At 37.5% G+C, this 12,174-nt stretch overlaps 1 protein-coding gene across 3 annotated transcripts in view; it reads right to left on the bottom strand.

Annotated features, from left to right (window-relative positions):
• Positions 1-12,174, bottom strand: part of LOC134741582 (teneurin-a) — a 73,710-nt gene that overhangs the window by 41,959 nt on the left and 19,577 nt on the right. For all 3 annotated transcript variants that reach the window (XM_063674416.1, XM_063674417.1, XM_063674418.1), the window contains one exon: positions 765-1,018. In XM_063674416.1, coding sequence (XP_063530486.1) covers positions 765-1,018 — 254 coding nt within the window. The remainder of the gene's footprint in view (positions 1-764; positions 1,019-12,174) is intronic.

Raw genomic sequence — 12,174 nt, 5'->3', positions numbered from 1 at the left:
CCTAGCAACGCTGCCATTAGTACAATTGATGTACTGTATTGATCGAAATGATAATAGGAATACGGACTAAAATTGCACGTGGAGAGTCGATAAAATATAAGCATTATTCGTACGAGATGTAGGTATATGTAGTAGGATTGTTAAGCTAACTGCACTTGTTATACAAGACTGATCTGTCCGTAAACTCTGATCTGCAATATTACGAAGATAAGACCTGCATAGAACTTTACCAATGGAACTTAATTCCAGCAGTTGTAAGTTGCTGAACTTGAGAACGAAATAAACTTCTTACTTAATGGATGAAGCATGCAAGATGAAATGATTTCAGGAAACTTATAAAAATATAGTGTTTTACACAGATCAACTACGAGTTTTCTGTTATGTTAATGGTTACGATAAACGAAAGATATAATTTTCTCCACAAATTATTGCCATCGAACTTCAGAAGCTCAAACAATGCTGCAAATATGTACATAGTATTCGTATTTTTAATTAATCCATCTTTTAGGTTTCCGCGATGACAATTTATCATCCAGGCTAAACTAAGAATAGAGGGGTATTGACCTGGTTCAATGACGCCTCTGATAAGACTCCCTCACGGATGTAACATTCACTCCATCCAAGGTCAGATCAATAAGATTGGCGCGGTGTCCTAAATTTTTGGCAAGCAACATCTCACCAATCGAATCTAAATCAATTATTTTAATGTATTGGTTGGAAAAGCAGATTTAGGCGAACACACAGTAAACAGAGGTAAAACTTACCTATAAAATAGGCGAGCATTGCCGCTAGGATGACACAGAGGCATATCATGGCGATAGCGAGACACTTCCACGTGCAGCGATGCTGGCACCGTTTGTCTATGTGGAAGCGCGAAGGGGAGTAGACCGGCACGGGGCTGGGCTGGCTGGCGCGCAGCGGGAACACCGGCATCACAAGCGGCTGGTTAGCCAGCTGGCAGTGCCCACCGCCGAGCGTGCCGCCGCCCAAGTTGCCCGACATGGCCGAACCGCCCAATCTGTTGACAATCAATCAAGTATGTTAAATTAATTGTAGGAAACAGACATGAATCAGACGTTTAAAAATAGGTCTTATAAGTGATCGGCGCCGAATGGTGACCAGATTCAGTGACCAGTTATCCTGTGAAACGTAATCCGTATGTTGTATAACTTACAATAATGAACCGTGAGACCTAATGGGTGTGCAATTTATATTTATTTAATTCCCTTTTAGTAGTAGTATTGCTAATCACTTTATTGTACACGTCACAGGTTTACATAACATTTACAGAAATAGAAGTACAAAGGCGAATTTATCCCTATGAGGGATCTCTTCCAGCTAACCTATTTAAATAGTGTTTCTTGGTAGCCTATATTGAATGTAAAAGGAACTTCAATAATTATAAAACAATTTCACGTACCCGCCGCCAACTGGTGCGGCGAATCTCTGCCGCACCATATGGTAGTTTTTTAATGCGGTCCCTTCTAGACAATCAAAACGTATCATTATCAGGAATCCCGACAAAAAAGATCATCGAGGCGTTTAAAATTTCCGCCCGCGGGCCATTAATCAATTATCCGAAGTTCTCTGTCATGGTTAAAAACAGCCGAAGGTGGGGGACCATATGGTGTAGTGGCCTTTCCAACGTCTGCCAACTGACGCTCTCTATAATACTCACGACATAAAAAAGCATTGCTGAAACAAAAAAAGGAACAAAAATAATTGGACAAAGTTTAGCGAGAATGAAGCGTGACTTCGAAAGGGTTTGTGCCGAGCAGGCTCTTGACTGTAATATTCTTGTGAATAGCGGCCGAGAAACGGTCGAAGGAAGGACGAATTCATTAAAACGTGTACAGAAATCGCGATGCCAGGGTACGCAGTCTCCGCCTTAGATTAAAAAAAATCTATCGCAGTTTCAATTAGATAATAAAAGCAAATCGGATAATGGAATATTAAAATATTGGTACCACAAAAAAGCTTCGACCGAGCTTTGGACTCGTAGTCAGCAACTACGAGTACGTAGTGATTGTCGATCATCATTATGTCCGCACTATTTCATAACTGTACATGAAATTGATTTTCTAAGCCCATCATCATTATGATTTCATTGCTTATAACATTCATTCATTCACTGACTGACCCGAGTAGGTACATCATTTCCGCGCGTTACCAAAATCAGAAAAGTTATATTTTGTTTTTGTGTAAAGGAAATTATGTGGCGAAGGAATGAAATGTTGCACAATCACCACAACGCGTTATAATATTTATATGCTAGTTCAGTTTTGGAACGGAAACGAGCAGTCTATTTCACTAACAAAAGACGAGCTCTCGAATAAAGCGGACCCTGTGACGGAGAGAGATGGCTAAGACAATTAACGAAGCCGACGACAGTGTTATTGTAGGACAATACTGCGATATTTCAAGCACCGCGGCCGGTGGACGGGTGTTCGGCGAGATTTTGACAGCCGCTCGTCGTGAGCTCTTAATGAAGCGGTAAATAATGAGGAGAGGTGTTGCGCTACGCGAGAGCCGTGTCTAATTAACGCGAGAGAGCCCGAGACCAGTTTACACAGACGAAACGACACACTCTGGCTTCAAAGTTATTATTACAAACGGCATGTCAACATGTTGAGCGGACAACGGTAATGTAATTGGGCATTGTAATCAGCCGTGGGGACGCAGATAAACGTCGGGATCGGAATGGAATGGCGCGCCAGGTAGCTGGGACTCGTAAGGTGTCGTCGCGCGGTTTTTATTCCAGGCGCGCGTGCAGCGGTCAGTTCTAGTCTCGGAACAAGCTGTGCCGACCTCTAACTCGGAAACAAGATGAAACAAAAAGAAAGAAACGCAGGCACGGGCCGTGAGAACGCGTCTCCTTCGCCGCGGCCGCTCCGTGCCGACCATTTATCTTGCACAGTCGTGCGGGAATGGACCGGACAGCGATGTGCTTTTATTGCATCGCGCCCCTAAATATAGGCCTACGGAGGCAAGCCGAGCTCTTAGCCCTAAAATAATGGACCTGATGAACTGGTTTACTAGAGTCGAAGGAATAACGCAGTAATGATTAGCATTTATTTTTCAATCGTTTTACTGATATATATTGCATAACGGGCTACAACGTTAACACAAATGAGTTAGAATGACAAATATTGAAAAGTTTATAATTTCCTTAGGGGTGGGTGGTATTTTGACATAATGTTAAGATCCCATTTTTAGGGTCGTAGCCAAAATGGCAAAAACGGAACCCTTATAGTTTCGTCATGTCTGCCTGTCCATCCTTCTGTTCGTCCGTCCGTTCGTTTGTCCGTATGTCACAACCAATTTACTGGGAAACTATGTCATATATTTTAATTAAATTTGTAACGTAGGTATATTTTGTGAACCGCTACTTAGTTTAGTTAGAAGATAAAATTTATAACATGTATGTAGGTTACTAAACGTGAAGAAAAAAGCAGTAGAATCAATGTGTGGCTCTTCATGGGCACATCATTCGATAGGTCTTTGAAAATAACATACGATTTATTTTAATGCTATTAGGATCGTAGGTGTATTGTATGAGCCGCTAGATGGATAATTGGAGAATTTAAAGTGAACAAAAACATTTTTTTAGTAAAATCAACGCCATTCGATAACATTAAGGCTGTAAAGAGCTTTTTTCTATTTAGTGACTTTAAATGGAAATAATCGCTCCAAAAATATGATCAGTTGAGTCAAGTCACTAATAAGTTTCATCAAAAAAACTTGCCTTCTTATTAAAAAGACGAAAGTACCGCGAAGTTCTTTCTCTTGTATGGCTTTTTGTATTGCAATATCATAAAATGTCATAAAAATATGATCAGTTAAGTCACTAATGAGTTTCATCAAAAAAACTTACCTTCTTATTAAAGAGACGAAAGTACCGCGAAGTTCTTTCTCTTGTATGGCTTTTTGTATTGCAATATCATAAAAATGTCATAAAAATATATTCAGTTAAGTCACTAATGAGTTTCATCAAAAAAACGTACCTTCTTATTAAAAAGACGAAAGTACCGCGAAGTTGTTTCTCTTGTATGGCTTTTTGTATTGCATGAAGGCATGTAATCTTCCAATGCGTGGTCCGACGCGCATTTGGCCGGCTTTTATATTTTACACTCCAAAACAATTGTCGTACAATTATAAGAGTACATTAAGAAATGGAACTTCTAACAAATGGAAAAGAAATGTAGCAATCAATTTTGCATATTTTCAACAAAGAAATCATTAATATTTTAAGCATACCTACGGCTGCCGCATAAAGGGACGTTGAAAAAATCCCCACATCCTATTGAATTCGCTATCATTGAAAAAGTCTAAATACCACGTAACACTACTTTTTCTCTTTTACTGTGGCACCAATAGGCTACTAAGAGCATTCAAAGTTATTATCAGTTTGCCCCCTCGGTCGATCTCCGTAACTGTTTGAACAAAAAATTGGTGTGAAATAAATATAATAAATTTATTATGACAAACTGTAGCTTTGTTTGGGGTGAGTTTTTGTGACCGTTTTTTGATTAGTCTAGAACTCTAGAGGTTAAACTGTTCAAGCACGTTTGAACGACGCTTTTGATTACGTCATCACGTAAGGTTAATTATAAAAAAGAAGACGCAAGGTGGATGTGCAGTCCAAACAAAGTTCACGCTTGGCTCGTTTGAATAACTTTTTTATTCAGGTACAGGTGTAGGTAGTGTGACCGGTCGTCGGGGACAGCTTGCAAGCTATTTGCGTAAACGCACATTTAGCAAATGAATTATACCTAAATAAATGCAGTTTTACTGATAAAAGGATGCTTGACTTTTGACGTATTTGGTTAGACCGCATTCTCAATCTTACTCAGAGGAACAAATAGTTCAAGCTATTAGAAGTAGCACATTGCGAACAGCCGCATCTACCTACAGGTAATTAGTCCTTTGCTATATAGGCCAGCCGATGTGTTTAAAATCTTGAACCATAAGTTTAAAGTTTTCAAACCATAAAATATTTCATAGTACGCTTATATATTATCGATGCAGCTTTAATAAGTGCATATAAATCAAGCCGATAGACGAAAGGTTCAGTATATTGAATAGGTATATACCGAGGAATAAAAAAAGTCTCGTGTACCTACGGCACCGCCTCGATCCATTCGAATTTCTTTTTATTGAAGGATGTAAAACGCCCCTTAGCCACGTTGTATGCGAGGGTCGGTCGAGAAGCGGTTCAAAGATATTATCGGCTTTAATAATATTTTGTTATAATGCTATCGCTTAAGTTTATATTCAGATATTTTCCAACTAATTGCTCCGTGGGCTGAATGGAGAACAAAGAGATAACATGAAATTACCGACTGTAACATCGAGCGAGTCTTCCAAACATACAATGATGATTGTTTCGCATGATTCATGTATTGAACACAAATTAAAAACGTTAATAGTGTATTATCTCTGCGAATGAATAAGGCGGCATTCGAAGGGATTGTATTTAAATGTTGAGAAAAATATCTGAAAGTTTCATTCTGTGTCGAAATTAAAGTGGAGTTAAATAGAAATGGCAACAAATGTAAACACACCAATTACCTTCATTACTTCGTAAAATCGCACTTTTTAAGAACAATCATGATCTTATCAACAGTTTATAAATATACTTCAATCTTTTATTTATATCAATTTCTAGTTGAAAGATATGTTAATAATATTTCAATGAAAACAACCTTCGTAAAAATATTAGGTTATATGTCAAATGCTAATCATCATTAATTTCAGTCATATTTATTTACATTATTAACTGTTTCTAACTTTCTATTTCTTAGGTATAAGCTTAGGCTTAGGTAAGCGCAGGTAATTTGGTGGGATCTATCGATTTACAAGTTGTAGCGTAAACCAAGGCTGCGACGGGTCCTCCCCGATCGCAAGTCATGGGTGTAAATTCAAGAAAGCCCCCAATTTAAAGCGGAATGTGTAACAATGGCGTTCTCCCTGCTATGCCAATTTCCTCCCCCGACGACCGGTTCAGTATAAAGCAACGGAATAAAATTATCATCTAAATGACAATGCCATCCATTCCTAAAGAAGTTTTGAAGCATGTGAGTATAAAGTATGCAATCTGAAGTGAACCAAGAATTTAAGAGTAGGTAGGTACATATGATTAATATTAGGTTATATATGGGGGCGTAGTTCATGTGTCTCCATTAAACGAAGTTGGTTAGACACGCCTGAATCCCTCCTGTTAATAAGCGTCCTTCGAAACCGACCAACCTCAACGGATTTAATTAAAAAATATTTGTTAAAATGGGCTTTTAAAAAGGCATCTTGTTCCTATTTGATGAGAGCGTAGTTGTTAATCTATTGCTTTAATAATTACAAGTTACTCGTAATATACTTACTACGTAATTTATGACAGCCGGTTCATATGGTACCTAAGATGTGATTCCAAATGATTGTAATGTTTCTTTTTTTATATCTAAAGATAAAAGGATAAAAGAACATTTATTTCAATACAAATCATGTCAAATATTATACAAACATAAAGTTACAAATATTTTTTTTGAATTGTCTTAGTTACTTTAGGTTTTTCTCGATTTTGTTTTAATTTTTAACAAGTTACACAGTGAGAAGCTAGTAATATGTAACTTTAAAAGTTTTTTTTTAAAGATATAAACATCCCAGCTACAATTTTCAAAGTAAAATAACAAAGGAATTTCATTCAAGCGCCACTGCTGGCGGGACCGTTAAGGTCGGAGGTTAGCGCGTCGGCATTCGAAGCCGTGTTCCAAACAATTCATAAGACGAAACGTTTCTTTCATAGTGTGCGAAATCAAAAAACGCTCGATACAGAAGATAAAATTTGATAAACTGCGGTATAAATCAATAGATTAAGATGATGAAGTGTATAACTGAATACTTATCAAATATCATAGCCATAGGTGAGATCCAGGTGAGAAAGTTTATATTTTTGACAGTCTATTTTCGAGGTGTCATTGTGTTTAAACTGTTTAAAAAGTGCCAAAACAATATTAAATGAAGGTACTTCCTAAAATGCCTTCATTTTTCGTTTCAAGTAAGTAAATGTAAGAACAGATATAAATTTAGTTATGGTTACCTGTTTAGTAATCATGAGTATCATGACACATGGCAAGACTACTAAGACTAATATGGTACTTCAATGGGAATTTTTATGCAATATTATAAGATAATATAGGTATAGGTTTATAAACAACGTTTGAGAAGATACACTAGAATTACTTTTAATTGATTCGGCGTTAAAAGAAGGATAAATGCGTGTATAATACCTATAAGTCCCGACAGCAGCACGAGCGCAAATGATACAGCGATTTAAATACTCCTGGATTCGTTGAACTCTCCACTCATATTAATAACTCTTAACGCAATGGTTGTTTTACGCTCCGCGGTTAGGTAATGCTGATTCATGAATGGGCGAGTAGCTACCTATTGCAAGCTAACTATATTTAGCAAACCTATTTTCTTAGAAATATATCAAACGACGGAAGCTCGAACGTTTGAATTTCACAAGCAGAGCTGCATCTAATTAAGCGGAGTGTTATTGAGGATTTTATGAATGATTAATTTTTGCACTATACTGTTCGTGTAATTTGAAAGGATGCCAACAACGTAAAGTAGAAGTAACTCATTTAATTAAGCATCCTTGCTTAAGCTAAGAATGCAGCTTAGTACTTAATGTAGATAGGTAGGTTAGTTAGTGTAAGCACCGTGAACTAGGGAGCAACTAATCGCATGCATTGCCTTGAATGCGCTCGGGCCGCAAATGTGTCCGGAGCTGGTTTATCGCGAGAAATGAATGGAAGTGATAGCGGTAAGCGGCCAATTACTGCCCGCAGACTGCGAGGATTCGAGCGTAAATAATCTGACCGTGAGCATAAACATAACTTCGATAACGCGACTGCAATGACGCAGCGAGCTTCTTTGTGAAATCTGTCAAATAATGCAGTCGAATATCTGAGAAACGGCTGAGGCACACAACATGCTAAAACTGTAAAACTGTGTTTATAAATACGTATGTACCTAATACCTTCATTACTATAAACACTCCTTATTTGAGTATTTAATAAATGAAAATACTGTCACAGCCAAAATCAGATAATTAAAACCTTAAAAGTTATTTTACCTTAACAAAAACAATTTATAATTTAAAATAACGTTTCATTAATGTTATCGAGTCTCACTTTTGCTTGAGTAGGCAGTATTTCAATTAAACTTTATGTAAATAGCTAAAATAATACGTTTTAAATTGGGCACCAGATAACTTCTATTTCAAAGGCATCAATTTAAAAAAAAAAACATCCCTATTTATCAGAAGGCACTTAAAAACACTTTTCGGTTGTCTTTGAATAATGGTTTTACAAATACAATTAATAAAACTTTCATGTACTTTTTGTTATTGATTCTTTGCCATTATCATCGATTTCAACATTTTCAACTCATACCTATTATATTTATTGTTTCATAATACCTCGGGAATGCGTGTTTTAGTAAGTATTATTGACGCTACAATAACCGTAGATAAGAAAGTTCCTTAAGCACCTACTGCCAATGGTTAGTTTACTGCGGTGATAGTAATAAACAATTTTCCATTAGCCAGCCGGCAACGGTTCCCGCTCATTTCCAATTTCCATACCCGACGCCTAACGGAGAGTGTGCGATTGCCTTTTATTACCGGAGTTTGTCGCTGAGGATATAATTATGTAAATACATTAGAATGTTAATTAACTGCAATAAATAGTCCGAGCTGAGCAATAGATGAACCTTTAGCGTTTAAAGTATTAAGAGTAGATAAAGCAGTGTTTCATTAAAAAAGATAATACATTGACTGCAGTAAGTAGAACACAAGTTTTTGTTCAACCGGTCAGGAAATTGCATTATATTTAGGTACTTCTAGTTTTCTCAACCTTTTTTTTAGTTTCACCTGTCCCGTTGTCTGTGTGTCTGTCTGTAATTAAATCTTGCACTTCCCAGTTTCCGATGAAGCTTTGCATATATATGAGTTCTGTTTTGTTATAAATAATAACGCATAGCTTTCAATAAGATCTCAGCATAAATATTTTATATCGTTAATAAACAAGCCCAAAGCAGATATATTTGCTATGATTATTAATATTAGTATATGTAAGTATGGTAATATATTTATGTAATACATATAGCCTTGTCTTTAGTAATATTATACATTGAGCTTATAAGCAATGGAAACGGGCTTCCTCTGATTCAGTTTATACGAAGTGTTGATTGCTATCGAATGTATAATCTAAACACAGCCAATAGGCCAGATTTGCCTTGTGCTAGCTTAGATAACGTAACAGTTATTATTAAATATTCTCTTAATCTTATGTATTTATTCATTGATTTGCAAAATAGCATTCACGTCAAATCTAATAAATGAAATGTTCTTATTCTATGCACGACTATTCACTATTTACATTTGACTTTTACGACGTTACTGTAAGGAGTATCGAAATTCATTCAAAATGGTAAGCTTGCTAATAAAGGCTGTTACCGGAGAGTTTCTACTAAATAACTAGGATGGGAGATGCTTAAATGGCGCTGCTAGTTGAGAAATTGCCCTTAAAGTCTTAGCTACAAAGGTTTTATGTCGCATGTGGTTCAAGCGAATGAACGATACACCTTAGTAGTTACCATTTCTGTGGTACCTGTCTTCCACCTCTAAGTTTATAGACCGTAGAAAGTTTTGCGCCAGGACTAAAATTTCAATATTATAACTACTTAGCTGGGAAATCTGTAGCCGAAGGACATTTGTTTTTATCCGCAAACATGACCTGATTCCGCGCTCTAAACTAAACGCTTGCCATTGTTCGGTGGAACGGAAAAACAGTTTTGCAGGAGCGCGTCCCTCCGCGGCCGCTCGTATTTCACCCGAGTTCAATATTATTTCGACAGTCGGGGCACAAAGAGTAGGAAGGCCCGCCGCGGGCGTATCGCTCCGCAATATTGTCCTCCCGCTTGATGCCTCGGGTTACACTGTAAATATTTTTCGGCGGTTGCCTGATTGAAAAATTTTATCGCATTCCACCCCCACTTCTTTCGATAATGGATTGTGCTCGCTTTTAGGCGCACATCTGATATGGGTACCTTCTGGTAATGCCGGCTTTCCGAGTCTACAAATACCGGACTTTTTACAGAAATGCGAGCGAGGCGGTGTTGTGGTTTCGGACATAAGTTGGCGGCGGCCGATTTAGCAGATCTCCAGCGATCTTTAAAAGTTAATGCCGACGAAAATCCTGTAATTTTGTATTGTGCATGAAACATTGATTGTTTTATAATTTGCTTGAAAAAGTGAGCGCTGAATGCGGTACGAAGTGCTCTCATACGCCTTTTCATAAGCAAGTTTGGAAACATAGCCGCTCGGACCGGCTCCCGCCGCCGTCCCGGGCCGGAAAACTTTTGATGTATTATGGTATTATTTTATAGTCGGATGGCATGGAAGAGCATTGGAAATATTTCATCATGAATATTAAACGAGAATTTCAAAACACTTCCTTGACTAACGAGTTGTTCTTTGAAGTCATTATTAAACAAAAGTTAAAAGTTACACACAAACTGAGAGTCAGGATGAGTTAAGAAAAGAAATCATTTGTTCCTGGAAAAATAAAGATGAGTACGAGTATCTCACTGTATTTAACAAGTGCGAGTCGGACTCGCGCACGAGGGGTTCCGTACCATTACGATAAAAAAGGGCGAAAACATCACGTTTGTTGTATGGGAGCCCCACTTTAATATTTATTTTATTCTGTTTTTAGTACTTGTTATTATAGCGGCAAAAGAAATACATCGCATCTGTGAAAATTTTGACTGTCTAGCTATCACGGTTCATGAGATACAACCTGGTGACAGACGGACAGACAGACAGACGGACGGACAGAGGAGTCTTAGTAGGTCCCGTTTTTACCCTTTGGGTACGGAACTCTAAAAATAGTTTCATTTGGCACATTGCTGGCTCTTCAGTGTTGCAGGTGACAAGCTAGATTTATTAAGTTTTATTATGAGGGTTATATTTTTCCCTTATGCATATTCGGTAAAGGAACTTTTTAACTATTTTTGTTTATAAAAATGATCAATTATTATTACATTGTCATCGATGTCCATGTACTTAAATAGCTATCACTTACACTTCATTAGCGTGAGAACGTATCACATTAGGTACTTTGTGTAATTATTGACTAATTTTGTACGTTGTGGTTTTGGACGGTGATGCATGGGTCGGCGTCGCGAGCCCGTTGTCGTGAACACTCGCTACTACAATACAGCTCTAATTATGTTTGTCCTGGGTGCCGGATTCGTCCCTCACTTACGCCAATATTTAGACAGCCGAAGATACAAATGAGGATCCATTACTGGATTTCGTCGATCTGGGACTAATGAAAGACAAATAACTCGGAGCTCTAAGCATCAATAAGGGCGGCTATATTAATCTGATCAACGCGAAACTGACCGATTAATCACGCAGTAACGAGTCGAGAAATAGCAATCGCATTTGTTTATAAATCCTCCTACAGTTCAGTTTTAGAGAAGGGAAGGCTAGAGTAAATCAATACTCACTTAAATTGAAAAGTCGAAGGAAGCTACTAATAATAATAAATAAAACAATGATACGGTACAAAGTCATAAAACTTTATAGTCCATATATAATTATAGTGACATTCAAAAGAAAAGCTTAGAGGAATTATAATAAAAACGCAGTAAAAGTAACAGCTACTAGGAGCGGTAAGAACGCTATAAATATTAAGCGGTTGACAAAATGGCGTGCAGTGCCACACCGAAAAGGGAGAGCTGATTGAAGTTTTCACATTATACAATGTATAAACTGGTTCAATTTTCAACCTAAAATGTAATGTGAGACTTTGGAACTGTAGTGTAACCACATGTCCACAGGGGGCGCGAATGCCACGAGTCATCCGTTGCACTACATTAAACCCCCAAATTTGTGAGACCCCTATTCGAACCAAAGCGAACCCGTTCAAATGTTTATACGTTAGATACGGTCGTTTTCGATTCAGGAATTGTACCATTTGAGCAGCCCGCAATTTATATGCACGCTACATTTTTATGTTTTACAATGAGCTGCTGTAAAACTAATGAAAACATTGATCGGTATAATCATCATCATCATTCAATTTAAGAGCTGTGGGCTCT

The sequence above is a fragment of the Cydia strobilella genome, chromosome 5 (assembly GCF_947568885.1).
Source record: "Cydia strobilella chromosome 5, ilCydStro3.1, whole genome shotgun sequence".
NCBI classification, from domain to species: Eukaryota; Metazoa; Arthropoda; class Insecta; order Lepidoptera; family Tortricidae; genus Cydia; species Cydia strobilella.
Note: the sequence above shows the minus strand (reverse complement) of the source record. Positions and strands in the feature narration are given on the sequence as shown.